Source organism: Phascolarctos cinereus, unplaced genomic scaffold, assembly GCF_003287225.1.
Source record: "Phascolarctos cinereus isolate Bilbo 61053 unplaced genomic scaffold, phaCin_HiC Scaffold_2;HRSCAF=192, whole genome shotgun sequence".
Lineage (NCBI taxonomy): Eukaryota > Metazoa > Chordata > Mammalia > Diprotodontia > Phascolarctidae > Phascolarctos > Phascolarctos cinereus.
Window position 1 is genome coordinate 22,283,529 of NW_027555625.1, and position 17,705 is coordinate 22,301,233.

A 17,705-nucleotide genomic window follows, 5' to 3' on the forward strand; every position below is an offset into this window, starting at 1 on the left:
AGATGGCGCTTGAGGTCCGCCCCACCCCCGGGAGCGGGGAGGGGGCGAACGCGGGCGAGGACTACATCTCCCGGCAGGCCGCGCGCGCGGCACCGCACGGCGCGGGGGCGGGGCCCGGACGCACTGACGCCAGGGGGCGTGTCCGGGGGCGGGGTCGTTGCTGGGCTGCTGAAGCGGCTGCGGAGGGGCCGGCGAGGCTGCGAGGCTGCGGGCGGGTCCGAGCACAACCGCGGGGCGCGGGGAGGCCGGGACGCCGGCAGCGGCGGCGCGGGGCGGGGCGGGGCGGGCGCCCGGCCCATGGAGCGGGGGAAGATGGCGGAGGCGGAGAGCCTGGAGACGGCGGCGGAGCACGAGCGGATCCTGCGGGAGATCGAGAGCACGGATACGGCCTGCATCGGGCCCACGCTCAGGTAGCGAGCCGGGGCCGGACCGGACCGGCCCGGGGCCGGGGGCGGGCCGGGGGAGGGGACAGGCCGGGGCGCCCCGCCCCCCGAGACCGGGACCCCGCGGGGAGGGGGACCCCGCCCTGCTGGGCACCCCTCCATTCGGGAGAGCTCCCGGGGGAGCCTCGAGAGAGACGCGCCTAAGGGCAGGACCCCCGAGCGAGACCCCCCAAAGGGCGGGACCATCACCGGTCAGATCCCCCGCAGGGAGTCCTCCCCTCCCGGGAGGGAGCCCCTTCCCAGCGTGACCCTCTGCCCTCCCTGGGGGACTCCTCCATCCCTTTCTGTCTCCGCGAGAGCGGGATCCCCGCAGAGAGCAAGAACGACCCCCTGCCCCCTTCAGCTGCCTCTGTGACCTTAGCGCGACCCTCCCCACGCTTCAGGAGCTACGTCAGTTCCCAGCCCGGCCTTCTCCTTCCCCAAGGGTCGAGCCCCCACTCAGGAGCCAGACACCACCTCCCCAGGAGGGAGTTCCGTCCGCTCCCATGCCCACCCTGATCATCCCCTTTCCCATCCACATTCCTCCTTCAGAGAAGGAGATGCCCCCTTCCTCCAGGACCGACCCCCTAGCCCCCAACGCCTTACTTATCTCCCTCCTTCACCCTGCCTGGACCGTACACATTCTTCTCAGTCAGACCTTGCCCTCCCTGCTAGGAACCACTCACTTCTTCCTGTCCAAGACAGGCCCTGTACCCTTCCCCCATCCAGATTTCCCCCTTCCCCCCTAAGCATTCTTCTCCTTTGGTGAGGACCCTTCCTCCAGCCCGTCCCAATGAGACCCTCCTTTTCAGCACCTACCTCCCCCTTCCACAGGAGCAACCCCCCCTTCAGGGCCCCCCTGTGAGTGAAGTTTTCACAGGCATCCGCAGAGACATCCCCACCCCCAGGATCTAGTTCTAAAACTCGGGAGGTGTTTCTTGGCTTCCTTCCCCTCAGGTATAGGAGATACTGTCTCTCTTGGGGAAGACCCTGCCACCCCCACCATCACTTTCCTTTCTTTGCCCTGCTGGAGAGTCAGTCTCCTCCAGGAGTGACCCTCTCCCCTCCCTTCCTGCATCCCCAAGCCCTTCCAGCCCTTTCCCCAGGGCTCAGCCCGAGTCAGGTTCCCTTCTCCAGCTGGACCCATGGGACTAGAAGATGTAACTTCCCCACATATTCCCCTGCCCCCCAGTCAGATCTGTCTTCCCCCAGTCTTTCCCTGGAAGCACCTGGCCCAACCTAGTGAAGTTCTTTAGGAGGCAATACCATCCTTCCCCCAGCCCCTTCACCTTGGGAGGAGAGCTCTTCAGCCTCTACCTTATAGAGAAGATTGCAGCTCTGTCCCTCAAGCCTGGTCCTTTGGGAGGCAAGCTCTCCCTCCATAGTCCAGCCCCTGTGGAGTCATGTTCTGCCACTAGCAATGCTGTTCTGCTCAGGCCCCCCACCCCTTCTCTAGGAAAAGCTTCAGCTCCTTGGGAGTCTGGCTCCCCGAGCAGGGAGCTCTCCATCTCCAGTCAGGGTCTCCCAGGAGGAGAGAGACACCTTCCCCACTAAGAGACTCCTGTCCCCTTCCTCTTTGGCCCCTCTGGAGAGTCCCCTCTTCCATTCAGCTTCCCTCAGGAGGGATAGCCCCTCTCCACACACATTTCTCACAGACAAATAGGCCCTTCAACCCCTTCTGCAGGATAAACCTCCCTCCAACAACAGCCTAGGCCCTCTTGAGCAAGACTTTTACAGGATCCAGTTCCATTCCCTTAGAAGGGATGCCATCTTCCACCACCTAACCCCCGTGGAGAGTAAGGAAGTCCTCCTGAGGAGTGAGACATCCCCATTCTCTTCCCAAAGCAAGCTGCTCTGGAGAGTTAGAGCTCTGTCTCCCCAGCTAGGCCCCCGTTACCATATTCAGAAGTGATTCCTCTCCTCCCCTCTTCTTGAGAGTCAAACTTCCTCCGGATTGAAACATCCTTCCCCAAGCCTCAGCCCCTTTAGAGTTGACTTCTCCAAGAGGCAAACATATGCGCCCCTTAGGAAAGTCAAGGGAGTGGGACAGTACTCATGTCGCCTGCTTGCCCCTTCGTTCCCTCCATCTCCTTTCGCCCCTCAGTTCAGGGTGGTGAGCCTCTTTTGGTGATACTTCTCTCTTCTTCATAAAGAGCTAATCCAGATCCCCAGCTTTTCCAGTTCTGATCTCTGTCCCCAGCCTTCCCGTTCAGTTTAGAGATACTCAGTGTTTCGTCTTAATTCCGTAATTCCATGAAGAGTTTGGTCATGGAACCTTTTGGCCCAGAAATAAATTTACCACACTGTGCTCCCTGGTGCCCTGGGAGGGGTGGAATTTGGAAGCGAAAGAGGAGATTTGGTCCCCTTCCCTGCTGTACTCAGTCTCCTCCAACAACCCTTTCTGACCCGTGATTTCATGCGTCTGCTTTGGAGGAAGAAAATCCAACAGGCTTCAGAAACCGTAGGCCAGGCCCCGGGAGCTGCTGGACTGAAGTGATCCTGCTGATGCCGCTGCTTCCATTGGCCCCCCAGCTGGGGCTTTCCCCAAGTCTGGCTGGCTGGGGGCCTCCCATCAGTGTGTGCTGCTGCTCATCCTCTTCGGCTCAGCAGTCAGCTGCCTGCTTCTCACACGCAAGGCCAGTTCCTGCCCTCAGCGCCTGGATGTTATTCCTTCCTTATGGGTCCTTATAATCACTGTCATTCATTTCCCATCTTTATCTCACTTGGGCTTTATTAGGAATTCTCCCTCCCCCTCTTCCTCTTCCTCCCCCTCCCCCTCCTTACCTTTCCTCTCCCTACTCATCCCTCTCCTCTTTGCCCGTTGTCCCTGATGGCAGACCTAGGAGCCATTTGTCCTCGCCCTACCGTGGGCAGCAGGTGCTGCCTCTTTTGTGCGGGAGCCAGTGTGTGCCAGCTTCTGTCCCCAGGTGGCTTCCTCATCTGTGCTCTCCCGGTCACAGACAGCAGCATGGACAGCCCCCATAAGGCCTCTCCTGCCTTTTAGCAGGCCCTGGGGGGCAGCTTCTTCCCTGCCTCTCCATTAAACAGGAGTAATTCAGCACTAGCCAGTTCTTCCTACCTTCCTGCCCAAGGGAAGCATTGGTGCAAGCGGCCCCTTCCTTTCTGTCCTTGGTCTGTGTCTCCTCTGGACAGGTACGGAAGGTCCTCATGACCTCTCCTTCAGCCTCTGATGCTGCCGTTTGAGGTCCTAGGGACTTAGCTGTTCTGCCGGGGGAGCCCCCTGTGAATCAGGGACACAGGTTTGTTCCTAGTAGCTTGGACTTCTGGCTCCTTCAGTTCAGCCCTGGGGCTCGCAGGGAGCTCTGCACTGGCGACCAGAAGGACTCCACGTGAACTTGGGCAGATGCACATCACACCTCTGGCCTCAGTTTCTTTTTATGTTCAGTGCAGAAGTAGGATTGGTAATCCTTAAGCTTCCTTCCAGGACTTGCTGCTAGACTAGAGATAGCTGGTGGCCCAGTGGATGGAGGGCCATGCCTGGAGTCAAGAAAGGCCTCAGGGTGAATCTGTCCTCAGAAGCTTCCTCACTGTGTGGCACAGGGCAAATCCCTTAACCTCTGTTTACCTCAGTTTCCTCATCTGTAAAATGGGGATGATGATAGCACCCATGTCACAGCTGTTGTGAGGATCAAATGAGAAGATATTTGTAAGGAGCTTTCCCTAGCGCCTGGGACACAGTAGGCATTTAGTAAATGCTTGTTTCTTTCCTTCCTTCCCCTAGCTCCTTACCTTTGAGATGCCTCCTCAGGAGGGATACTCTTCAGCCTTGGCCTTACATAGGAGATTACAGCTCTCTTCCTCTAGTCAGGTCTTTCTGGAGGCAAGCTCTCCCTTTCTCCAAAGCCCAGCCCCTTTGGGGAGTCAGGTGCCCCAGGGCCTTTCCCAGAAGAAGCTGTAGCTTCCAGGGAGCTTGGCTTAGCACAGTGCCTGGCACACAGTAGGCACTTAATGAATGCTTGTTTCTTTACTTCTTCTGTGTCTTCTTTTTCTGAACCATTTTGGTTGTAAATCTTGGTTGTAGCCTATATACCCACTTGGCGATATTCATGTGCTCCCTGTTTCCTGGTTTGGGGATTGGCTTCCTTCCAACCTGGAGGAGGAGGTGCTACTGAGAAAGTCCTTGTGCCAAGGACAGCACTGTCCCTCCATTCGCCTTCCTTCACAATCTTGGTGTCTCACTTTGACCGCATACAATCAGTTACCGAGCCTTGCGGTTTTGAAGGCTGCATAACATCCTTCAGATCTGTGGGCTTATTTCCGCCCACACAGCCACTACCTTAGTTCAGGTCCTGATCATCTCTCCCCTGGACGACTCCAAGGTCTTTCCAGTTGGCCCTCCTTCCTCCAGGCCATCCCCAGGGAGCCCCTGAAAGGATTTTCCCTCCTGTGTCTCTCTTGAGCAGGCCAGGGACTCCCCACTGTGTTCATCTGAAGCCAGATACACACATATACATTTGGCATTTGAAGCATTTTTCAACCTGGAACTTTGCAGCCCAGCTAGCCGAGCCTTCTTGACCTTGCTCTGCTCCATTCCCATTTGGGCACTGCTGCATTGGCTTTGCCCCCACCTGGCATGCTCTTCCTCTTCGGGTCCCACCTGCTGCATGAAGTCTTTCTAGCCACCCCTGTCCCCCAGTTACAAACGCCTTTCCCCTCAAGGTGACCTCGTCTCTGTCATTGCTCATTTTTTTGCGTCCTTGTACGCATATCTGCCTCTTTTTAGTGTTTAAGTTTCTTGAGGGCAGAGACAGTTCCACTTTCATATTTATATTGCTGACATCTAGCATGGTGTCAGGATCTTGATAAATACTTGTCGATTGACTGTGGAAAGGGGTTGGTGTCTTTTGTTCTGCTATTGCTGTTACCTGGGGAAGTGACTCACCCGTCTCGCCTCATGAAGGAGCATCAGTTTCTGTCTCAGTCTGAAGCTTGGGATGCCTGCGCTGCATTATCCAAGCCTGAGTTCACACGCTGCTGTAGACTACCATTATTCCCTCTGTCTTGAGCCTACAGTGCTTTCTCCGGCCTTTTTCAGGGAGCAGCAGGGGAAGTCCGAGTCACACACAGATATTGTGTTGAAAGCATATATTGGCAGAAATCTGTCCTCAGTTTTTGCTCCATGAACCTCTGGCTAGGCAGTTCCCTCTTGCTCTTTTGTCGATAGTAGCAATGCACCTTTTCCAGGACCAGGTCACTTGCCTTGTTGCTTAGAATGTCTGGCTGAATCCTGTTAGCAGGACCATTGGGTTTATTCAGGAAACGTTTATCTGGCACCTCCCATCTGTCTTGTGGGGCATGCTGTTAGTGCTAAGGGTCTCCTAATCTCATCAAGGAAGGAGAACAGATATACAGCATCATACAAAGGAGAATAGGTAAATATGTAGAAATAAACAATGACAGGACATAGGATGGAGAGATTCCTAATGGCTAGGCATAGCAGAGAAGGCCTTATGAAGAAGGCATTAGAGCAGGGCCTTAAGGCGTGGGACCTGGAGGCAGAAGGCTTGACTCGAAGTCCCAGCTCTGCCTCCTGCTGAGGTCCTGTCCAATCATTGACAAGTTACTTACTCTTGGAAAGGCCTCTGGTGGCAAGAAAATTGGATGAAATGATCTGTGAGGTCCCTTCCAGATAAAACAGTCTGTGATTGTTTAACCTGCTGTAGGTAGAGGGTATTTTAGATGTATGTAAACAAGTGGGAAAGCACCGAATGTTTGGGGACAGCCATTCCTTTGGTTTAGTGGAGGAGGGGAGTATGTGAGAGAGAGCTGTTGGAGACAAGAGAGGAAAGGTGGAGCAGAACCATGTTATGGAGTGAAGAGTCTGGATAGGATTTGGTGGAAAGTAGAGAATAATCAGAGGTTTTTGACCAGGGAAGAAAACAGTCATTGGTATCCAGGAAGAGTTCTCCAGCAGGTGAGATACAGGATCGGTGGGGATGAGGCTGGCGGCAGGCTGTGGAAATAGTCTGTGCTAGAGGTGATGAGGGAGGTGACTGGTAAAGAGAGATTGGCAGTCAGATTTGGTTAAGCAGAAACAGGGTTCTAGGCTGCATACAGGGTCAAGACCCACAGTTTAAGAAGCACTAAAGGAGTTGGAGTGGGAAACGTTTGTTGTTGGGTTTTTTTTTTTTAGGCAATTGGGCTTAAGTGACTTGCCCAGGGTCACACAGCTAGTAAGTGTCAACTGTTTGGTTTGAGGCCGTATTTGAACTCAGGTCCTCCTGACTTCAGGGCCAGTACTCTATCCACTGCACCACCTAGCTGCCCCTGGAGTGGGAAAAGTTTAAGAAGCCCTGAGTCTAGGGCAGGAGGCCAAGGTGACTTAGTTGACAAATGGATAACTAGAACAATTTATGAAGAGGAGCAAATTTAGGAGGAAGGAGAAATTTTATCTTCGAGACATCAGGATATGTCAGCATTTCAGATGCTGGTGGAATGTCCAGGTGTAAGTCTCTAGCAGGCAGCTCCGTGAGCTAAATAAAGTCCTCATGTTGTCATAGCCACGAGGGCTTTGTCTAATCCTGAATTCATGTGTTACTGTCCCCTCCTGTCATCCTCTCATCTCCCAGTCATGGTTGCCTGGTAAGTTTTCCTTCGAGGTTTCCAGCTGTCATTCTCTCAGACTCTCCTAGCTGGCCTTTCCCATGCTGGAAGTGCCTTTTCTTGAGATCTTTCTATTTCTCAGTGTGTCATATTAGTTTAAAGCATCTGAGGGAGATGGTCATGGTGAAGTCAATTCATGTTGAAACGTGACTTACTCTGCGCTTATCTGTTCTTGGTAGGGTTAGTTTTTTAGCTCCTGAAGAAAAGGGAAATTGCTGGGCTTATTCAGGGCTGCTCACTCTCATTTAATGGTGATAAAAACAAGTCAGGGGACAGAGGCTTTTTCTTGGTTTGTTTCCATCTTTGAGGGGTTACTTTGGGTAGTGAAGGAGAAATAGAAACACTTCAGGCTTGTTTTATATAGATCACCTTCCCTGGAGTGCAGATACCTGATACCTCTTGGAAAGTGAGGAATTTGGACTTTTTGCTTCTAGAAATCTTTATGAATTTCTCTTAAGTTTGCCATAGGAAGGGCAGCCCTACAATGGATGGCAGCCTCAGGGAATCTGCAAGCATTGATTAAGCATGTACTCTATGCCAGGCCCTGTGCTAGGTTTTGGGTATAGAAATAAAAATGAAACATTCTCTGTCCTCAAGGAGCTTCCATGGAGTAGGGGCTGGCCAGATGATAGCTAGCTCAGAGCATCAGGAAGGCTTCACATGGGTGGGAGATGGTGCTTAACCTCAGTTTGAAATAAGGAAGCTTGGAATCCTAAGAGATAGAGGTGAGTCCATAACTGTCACCTCTTACTTACTTAAAAACTGGAAAAGAATGTGGTCACTGGTGGATCATCTAGGTATATGGTAGAATTGAGTCTCTAAGGCCTGCCATCATTACCAAATGAACTTTTTTAAAATTTCATCTAGTGGCTTTTCTCCCAGGTTATCTGTCTGTCTGTCTTTCTGTCTGTCTGTCTGTCTGTCTTTCTTTCTGTCTTTCTTTCTCTTGCCTAGAGTCACATAGCTAGTAAATGTCTGAGACTGGATTTGAGCTCAGGCTTTTTGGACTTCAGGGCTGGTGTTGTAACCACTGTACCACCTAGCTTCCCCTGTTTATTCATTCTTAAGAGAAGGCACTAGAACTAGATGGAGTATGGATAGAGCACTGGGCTAGGAGTCAGGAAGACCTAAATTCAAATGTGACCTCAGACACTTAGTAGCTGTGTGACCTTGGGCAAGTCACTTAACCTCCGTTTGTCCCAGAAACCTCCTGTGTACAATGGGGATAATAACAGCACCTATTTACCAGGGTTGTTGTGAGGATCAAACAAGATCATATTTGTCAAGTGCCTGGCATATAGTAGATGCTTAATAAGTACCTGTTTCCTTCCTCCTTCTTGTCTGCTAAGCTTAATATCCCTTAAGACAAGTACCTACTTAAGAAGCCAAACTGAGGGGGCAGCTAGGTGGTGCAGTGGATAGAGCATTGGCTCTGGAGTCAGGAGGACCCGAGTTCAAACCTAGCCTCAGACACATAACATTCACTAGCTGTGTGACTCTGGGCAAGTCACTTAACCCCAATTGCTTCAGCAAAAAAAAAAAAAGCCAAACTGAGCATCAGGGCTTATATTTTTCCACTTAGGTCCAGGAATAGGAATCTAAGAGTAGCAAGTTTCTCCTATAACATTCATTGCTAGGCCAAATATCACCTGCTTATAAGTTCATAGGAATTCAGAAGAGATTTAAAAAATCTTATTCTGCACATGCAAGCAATTTAGAAAAATGAAAATGAGCAATTAGCTCCAACATGATGTTGACAGGAAATTCTTGACTAAGATCTCTTTAGATCAGCACCTGCTTCAAGATTTTTGTTTTTTGAAATTCTTTGTTGATGTATTTAGTTATTTCACAAGTCAGCAACTGTGGACCCTTCGGATGGCTGTTTGCTACATTGGTATGAGTTAATGCCTGAGCTATTAATAAATCCTTTGTCTCCTGAATAAACCCCAATTCTTTGTCCGCACATGGGCAGTGTTCTCCAGTGATGATGCTATTGATGGGTGGTCAGCTGGAGTTCCTAGCCCTTTGGTACCTCTCAGGAATCCCAGAACACTGTCCCTTGTAATACCAGAGCACGTGATAGTTCTGCATTTTACTGACTGTATCTCCTTCCTGGTATTTGGGTTAGACATTTTGGAACCTTGTTGTGGAAGCTCTGAAAGGTCCTGGAACCTTTTAGGAGACTCAGACCAAAGTCAGGAACCCATGAAGAGGCCTCCTTACCAGGTGTTGTTTGGGGTTTTTGATAAGAGTAAAGGATGCCCAGAGTAGTCTGGGTTGGCTATTTAGATGGCTAGGTCATCGTTACTGTCTACCAAGGGTCTTTGGGGAAAATAGCAGATCCTGAAAAGTAAAATGTCTCTTAAGAAACTTTGCACCAACCCTTGGCTTGTGGGATCTACCTAAGTGAATGATGGTGTTCTTCAGATGACAGCCCAAATGCTAACAAAACTGGGGTCTGTTGATTTTCATTTCTGTCACTCCTTTGGCGAGATCAGGTATTTTGCCAGTCTTCCGAACCTTACTCCGGATTCTGCTGTGAAAAGTCAACATCTTTGCGTTGATGTTACAACAGGGGCCCTTCGTCCTGTGACCCAGTTAAATGCCAGCTGCGTTTGTCCTTGCTTCAGGTCCTTGTTGAATATTTCTGGAAAGGGCCAGACAGACAGACTAATGACAGATTGAATGATTGAAGTTTCTGTTGGCCTGATCTTTTCCGGGTGAAAGGAAACCTATTCATCCTTTCTTTCCCATCCGTCTACAAATTCAGGTCAAGGTGCTGTCTTACCAGTGTTCGCATTTCCTGATCCATTTGTGGTTTCTGTTCCCATAGGCTGTATTATTTAGATCTGAAGATTGGCATTCTCTAAAGAGTTTGCAGGAGCCGGTAAATACTAAGCACATTTTTGAATTCTTATGCCCCTAGCCTGACACGTGCCCCAAGTTGTTATTGTTTTTCTGAGTACCCACTGGTGCCATTTGCCTTCTAGTAACTTCTGAAAAACTGGAAATGTTTCAGAGCAGGAAGTGTCATGAGAGAGAAGGAAGGGAGAAGAGAATAGTGGAATCCTCAGGCACAGGGAGAAACCAGGCAGGGACCAGAGGCCAAGGTCTTGCTGACTGTTAAGTTTGGGTACTTTTTGTCCCTGTAGATAGTTGAGCCCGACATCCGCCATTTACAGAGGAGGAAGTGAGGGTTGTGGGGAGCCAGCTTCCTTTGCCTCAGACTCACACAGTGACTGTGATGTGCAGGAGTAGCGCCCTGGCTTCCAGGGCTCTTTGATGCCTCTACTGCATCCTTTCTAGTGTCTGGAACTTGAGAATTAGAACCCTTTGTCTGATCAGTTTGCTTGGGTGTCCAAATGAGCTTAATGAGCAGAACTCCTAAATACCTGCTGTAGATCTGAGTTTTAAAAAAAATTTTTTTCTATTCATTCATTATTTAAATTTAATGTAATTTATCTCTTTTGTAAAATATATTTTTGGGTTTAATAATAGTTCGTGCTCAGTAAAAACTTATACCAGCAAATCAGTTTCAGGTGGTAGTTGATTCAGTGCTGTTGAATCTCTTAGCCTGTACTGAAGTGGGTTTTCTTCTTTTCGTACCTTTTATGATAAAATCTGAACTCTTTTTTTGGGAGATGGTAGATAATTCCATAACATTGTCCCAGCAGAGGTGTTAGCACCCTCTCTTGATATTTATGATGAATTTTCTTCTATTATAGTTTAGTATTTGGGTTCTTTTTGAAAACTTCCCCATCTCTTATAGGCCCTTAATGTGTTACCATTTCACTATCTTTGGTGTCTGATTTATAATCAGTGAGAGCGGAGGTGCTGGGCACATCCTTTGGCAGCAAACTTATATTCAGAAATTGAAAACTCTGTGGATTGAACCACATTTTTGTGGTTTCAGAATTTTCTCTTTATCTTTAGCAAAATGATACATATTGATAATGAAGAATAATGAGTTGTGTGACTCTTTATCTCTGCTCTCTCCCCCAACTCTTTGAATGTGTTTGCATATATAAAGGGTCGAGCCTTGATAGTCATTTCACTGATATGAGAGACTCCCTGATGAGGAGACTTTTGTTACCGGTGCAGATCAGCAATGTGGTGCATTGGAGCGGTGGCTAGAGGATTGAGAAGGTAAGTGACTTGGCCTCTAAGATCACACCACCGTTCTGGGTCTGAGGTGGGACTTGAGCCAAGGGTTTGGTTCTGTGTTATATATGCTTATGTATGTTTAACATAGCTAACAGAAGCAAACCGAGGTTCCAGAGAACACATAAAGAAGCTTTACCGTGAGAAAGTGTGGCTCCCTGGGTGCCCTGTCACATGTGGTCTCAGTTTTTTTTGTTACAGACCACTGCTTTGAATTGAATGGAGCACCTGTTCAGGAGCGTTTTGATTCAGTTTGGTAGCTTTAGGAAACATGCAGACCTGAATTCTGGTTTGAACTGTCTCGTTAAGTTTAAAAGAGATTCAATACAATTAATGTTTGTGTTGCTAGGGATCCAGCAGTGATTTGGTCCATTTATTTAACACTTCTCTCATTACCGTATTGTTGTTTTCTGTCCTTAATGCATTGTTATTGTTTGTCCTTCGTTCTGGAAAAGGCCTTGACATCAGGAAGTGATGCCGTGACTTGTAAGTGACTTGGATTTAAGGCTGTGCAGTCACCAGTTTCGCTTTCTCCTCTGGAGTTACCTGGGTCCAGTGGCAAGATTTAGATGAGGACAGCTGGAGATGGCTGAGGCTGCAGTGGGGGAGGCCTTGGCCTTTTTAAGTTAAGATCTTTCATAGGTCTCAGTTTGTCTGAGGCAGCACCTATTCAGTGATTAAGGCTAGGGTTAATATATAAATATAAACAGAAGGAAGAAAAGGTGGAAAACAGAAAGTCGTTGTAGATGATGGCGCCTGTAACCAGGCACTTCTGTACTTCACTGCCATTTCAGTTTTGGGCTCCACTGAGTTCAGGTGCCTGTTGTGTGCCTTGTTCTGAGGTTTAGTTCCTTCATGACACTGTGGGCAGGCTCTGTCTCGTTCCTTGCTTTATCTCAGAAGATCTAAAAAAAGGTTTGTCAGGCACTATTCTGGGAGGTCTGTCCCTGTGAAGTCAGATGTGCTGACACTTGTAGGGGCTGAACTCTCCCCAGGCAGGCCGACCTTGTTACTGCTGAAGAGGCGAGCAGAGGCCCCTCTTGGCTCTTCTTTGTCCTCACCTCATCGCCTTTGGTCAGCAGTCACGTAAGGGTCACCATCACAGTGGAGCATCTTGCAGATATTGCATTTAAAAACTGGGAGCTTTTAGAGGCAGAACTTTGGGTGTTGGCTGCCTTCCTGTTTGGAGCCTGATATTGGCAAGAAAAGTTGTACTTTTCATAGTAATCATAGGTACCTACATGCACACAGAGTACGCTTTGTGTTTTAGTACATTGTGATTATATCTAATAAGAAGGCAGTTCCTCAATAGCAATGCCTTGCAGTATTTTCACATCTAATTTAGATGATTTCATTGACTCAGGGAGCAGTGAAATTTTGATTTCTCTGTGGGAAAATTCTAAATGAATGCAGCATTAAAATCCAGGCCTACCTGACATAGGCTTTATTAGGATGATTCAATAGAGAAAGAAGGACGTTGGTCATTTAGAGGGGTTTCCCAGGCTCTGCCTTCCTAATGGCATCTTCCTTATGATCAGAGGGGATCGTATTTGTAAAGTGACAGCATGTGGTAGGTGCTGTACAAGTGTGTGTTCTCTCTTCTCCTCTTTTCCCTCTTTCATCATTTATCATGTAGCCCCACAATTCAGTTATTTTTGGCCTTGGAGTGGAACTTACCAGCAAAGTAAAGAGGTCTTTGGAGGATAAGTGTTTTGTATTGTATCATTTGCATTTTTCTTGGGCTTTAGACCTGTCTGTCTTGGACAAGAGGAAGAGGAACTTTTTACTGGTTATCCATCACGTGCTCATTGTTTACACTGATCCTACCTTTTTGGTTGAGCTTACAGGATTGGTGAATTTCTAATTGACATCCAAGATGGTAAAGTTTTTAGAGCTGGGCCTTTTGTAACGTGGCAGGTCAGCACTGTCTTAGCGGTGCTCATTCCTCTTCCAAGGAGTGTGGAGGAAACAGCTCTTTTGGTAAAGGTCATGGAAAGGTTTTCCTTCATTCAGCTCTGTGTCTGTGCAGCAGTGGAGACAGACGCAAAGTTCAGCAGGAGACCAAAGAGTTGGTTGTCAAAGATGGAAAAGTTTTCAAGGTGTAAAACTTAGACTTTGTCTCTAACCAAGGAATTCTCTGGGTTTTGATCTCCGAATGTCATATTTTCAGTTGTCCTATTCAGTCTTCTTCTCCAATCTGGCACCGGTTTAGTTTAGGGCTGTATCTTGAGGCTTTGATTATTTAGCTCATGTTCAGTATTCTTGTGTTCCGTGGTTTAAATTTTGTGAACTTTCTCTGGTGGTGCTGTTTGGGATTATACTTATACTTACCGTTCTCATTCTGCTTATCATCATGTTTGTCAGTTGTCATTTATTGGACACTCTACCTGCCTTTGATTTGACTGTCAGACCTCTCACAAGAGTATGATTTGAGAAAATAAAAGGTAAACTAAACTAGTTTGTTTTTCCCTTATTATTAATACTGGCAAGTTTTAATGTGGGACCAGGTGAAAACTGATGAGGATTTTTGGATTAGGAAGGGACTTTAAAGTTGCCTGGTCCCTGTACCCTGTTGCCATGAGGATCTGAGATGTGGCTGTGGAGAGGTGGAATCAGAAGGGCGGTGTGAGAGGTAACAGTTTTGCCTTAGCTCCTTCACATCCTCCCCTGCAATGACTGATAAGGAGTGCCAGACTGAATGCTGATTGGGAAAGCAAATCAAAAGCCACAGTGAATTATTTTTCCAGCCCAGGGCACCATAAGAAGACAGAAAAAGAGGTCTGTAGATACTGGGTTTGGGATTGGTCAGGAGTGCAGCATCCTCAGCAGTGCCCAAACAAGTGACAGTGGGGTGTGGCAGTGGCAGCCATGGTGGGGACCAGCACATTGTCCACAGACAGTAAGGGGACTCAACACCTGGGCATAAAGAGATCCCCAGGCACCCCTTTCCCTTTGCTATCCCTGGGTGCAGGAAGGGGTGCCGTCTGGCATCTCCTTCATCTGTTACCCACTTCAGGTCACAGTTCCAAGGCAGAGAGGAGCAGTCACGAGGGAGCAGGGGTGCTTGCTGTGTAAGGAGGAAGGAACAATTTCTAGAACCATGGCTGTGTGGTTCTGAGCCCAAGCGCAAGAGGAGTCAGTTCTAATCTTTAGCCTCACACATATGCATGCAGTGGAATAAACTAGGACAGGAGCCCAGAACCAAGGCGGGGGATCCAGCAGTTCAGTGACTCTGAACCTGCAGAAGTTCCCAGTGGGCTACGTGTGACTGCGGCTAGCAGCAGGCTCTACAGACTTCACCTCACACAAATCAGCAGACTCAAACTGAATCAGAAATGTGCACAGTGAAGAGCAGGAGACCTCTGGTCAACAGAACAACAGTTCTCTTTTTCTCAGATCACAGCACTTTGGAAGCACTGAAAACTTAGAGGCCATCAGAATGAGCTGTGAAAGCAGTAGAAGGGCATAAAAGACAGAAGCTCAGGCCAGACATCTGCCCCAAAGGGGAGTAGAGCCCAACTCTAACATGAAGTCCAAAGGCAAGAAGTAGCCTGGAAAAATGAGCAAGCAACAAAAGAAGGACCTGATTGTAAAAACTGCTGTGGTGACAGAGAAACTCGAGACATATACAGGAAAACAATATCTTTAAAACATCTATAAGCAAAGCCTCAAAGAAAAGTGAAGATTGGACAAATCAATAAGAATTCCTGGCAAAGTTAAAGAGATTAAAAAAAGAAAATAAATGATTTTAAAAGTCAGATAAGAATGGTAAAGGATAACCTGGGAAAAAATGAGAGCTATGAAAGAAAATTATGAAAAGAGAACTAGCAGTTAGGTAAAAGAAGTACCAAAAAGTACTAAAGAAAATAACTCCCTAAAATTCAGAATTGGTCAGATGATAATAGAGGTGCAAAATCTCACTAAAGAAAGTAACTCATTAAAAATTAGAATCAGCCAAGTGGAAGCTAATGAGTACGTGAGACATCAAGAAACAGTAAAACTGGGGCAGGTAGGTGGCGCAGTGGATAGAGCACCGGCCCTGAAGTCAGGAGGACCTGAGTTCAAATCTGGCCTCAGACCACCAAACACTTGACACTAGCTATGTGACTCTAGGCAAGTCACTTAACCCCAATTGCCTAAAAATTAAAAAAAAGAAAAAGAAACAGTAAAACAAAGTCAAAAGACTAAAAAAAATAGAATACGAAATATCTCATAGAAAAAGCAGATGACCTGGAAAATAGATTGAGAAAAGCCGTGAATAGGTAAAAGAGCCTACAAATGATCTTTCAAGAAGTATATGTATTTTCCTGTTTTGTTTTATTTATAAAAATAAATCTTTTATTTATTTTTGGCATTCTTTAAAAAAATTGAGTTTCAAATTCCCTCCATCCCTTCATCCCTTTCCTGCCTGTTAGGAAGGCAAGCAATATGGTATCAGTTCTACATGTGAAATCATGCAAAACCTATTTCCACATTAGCCATGTTATAAAAGAAAAAAAACAAGAAAAAGTAAGTGAAAAAATGATACTTTGATCTACACTCAGAGTTCATTGTCCACCTTACTGGAGGTGGATAGCGTCTTTAATCATGAGTCCTTTGGAATTGTCTTGGGTTACTGTATTGATCTTCACAGTTGGTTGTTGTTACAATGTTGCTATTACTGTGTATAGTTTCCTGGTTCTGCTCACTTCACTTTGCATCAGTTTGTGTAAGTCTTCTCAGGTGTTTCTGAAACCACACTGCTCATTATTTCCTATAGCACTTATCGCATCATAATCATATGCCGCAACTTGTTCAGCCATTCTCCAATTGATGGGCATCCCTTTGCCTTCAATGACCAATTCTTTTACCACCACAGAAGAGCTGCTATGAATATTTTTTTACATATAGGTTCTTTTCCTTTTTCTTAGAAGTCTTTGGGATACAGTAGTGGTATTTCTGGGTTAAAGGGTATGCACAGTTCTATAGTCTTTTGCACATAGTTCCAGATTGTTCTCCAGAATGATTGGACCAGTTCACAACTCCACCAGCAGTGATTAGTGTACCTGCTTTTTCATATCACCTTCAGCATTGGACATTTTCTTTTTCTGTCATGTTAGCTAATTTGATAGGTGTAAGATAGTACCTCAGAGCTATTTGAATTTATATTTCTCTAATCAATAGTGATTTAGAGCATTTTTTCCCACATGACTATAGATAGCTTTGATTTCTTCTGAAAACTGCCTTTTCATATTTTTTAACCATTTATTAATTAAGGAATGGCTCTTTTCCAAGAAATTATAAAGGAAAACTTCCCAAATGTCTTAGGATCAGAGGATAAAGTAGAAATTGAAAGAATCCACTGGTCACCTCTTGAAAGAAATCTCAAAATGAAAACTCCTGGGAAATTATAGCCAAAATTCAGACCTCTCCAGTCAAGGAAGAAATATTGCAAGCAGCCAGAGAGAAAAAATTCAAATGCCATGGAGCTACAGTCAGGATTACACAAGATTTAGCAGCTACTGCTATTTTGGAGCAAAGGGCTTGGAATATATATTATGGAAGGCAGAAGAGCTAGGATTACAGCCAAGAATAACATACCCAGCAAAACTGAGTATAATCCTCTAGAGTAGACTTGGTTGTGATTATAGCTGTATTAAGGTATAGTGAACTTACATATAAGACAGAGACCTGGTGATCTGGTGGAAACATATGTGTGTGTATATGCACACACACACACACACACATACATACTCATGTGTGTTGGTATGTGTGTATGTGTGTGTGTATGTATATACACACATCCATTCATCCATCCCCCCCAACACATACAGATACCTTTTATTCATAAATATATAGCCTTTTACTTTGTGAAATGTGGAAGGTGAACCTATAGGTCTTGGCCCTGTACCCAAACAGGAAATTCTTTTGTAACGTTTTGACTGAGTGATCATTCAGCCTCATCGAAAGACTTTTGATGACCAGGTACTCATCACTTCTTAAAACAGCCCATCCTGAGTCCAGTCAGCAAGCATCTATCAAGCATTCACTGTGTGGTAAACCTGACAATATAGTTAGTTATGCAAGCAGGAGGAGAGTCTTTGCATTCTAGAGCTTGTATCAGGGGAAGACAGCACATGAAAGGAAGCTGAAAAGGGGAGAGCGTTACCTGAGTGAGACCACGTTAGAGAAAGTCAGGTGTGGAGCCTGGAGCGGAGTGAAGACGTGGTCGGCCTGCCCTCTTTCCTTCAGTGCTCCTTGAACTGTGGGGTTGCGAGTGGAAGAAGTGTAAGAAGCCCTGCTTTTAGATGGAGGTTCTTAGAGGAACTAGCCAGTCAGAGGATGGGCCCACAGGGACAGCACATACTTCCAGTGTGAGAAGTCCAGGAGGAAGCTTGCAGGGTGAGGAGGCTTCTGTGGAATGGTAGAGAAAGTGCAAAGAGTTAAGAGTGGAGCCAGGAGAGGAAGGAAGACATTGCTATTCCATATCCATTTTTGGATAGCTCTGATACTTACAAG

At 47.0% G+C, this 17,705-nt stretch overlaps 1 protein-coding gene across 1 annotated transcript in view; it reads left to right on the top strand.

Annotated features, from left to right (window-relative positions):
- Positions 1-270: 270 nt before the first annotated feature.
- The window catches only part of EXOC6B (exocyst complex component 6B), a 453,944-nt gene continuing 436,509 nt past the window's right edge, over positions 271-17,705 (top strand). The window contains exon 1 of the mRNA XM_078149108.1: positions 271-410. Within this exon, the coding sequence (XP_078005234.1) occupies positions 298-410 (113 nt within the window). The 5' untranslated portion in view covers positions 271-297. The remainder of the gene's footprint in view (positions 411-17,705) is intronic.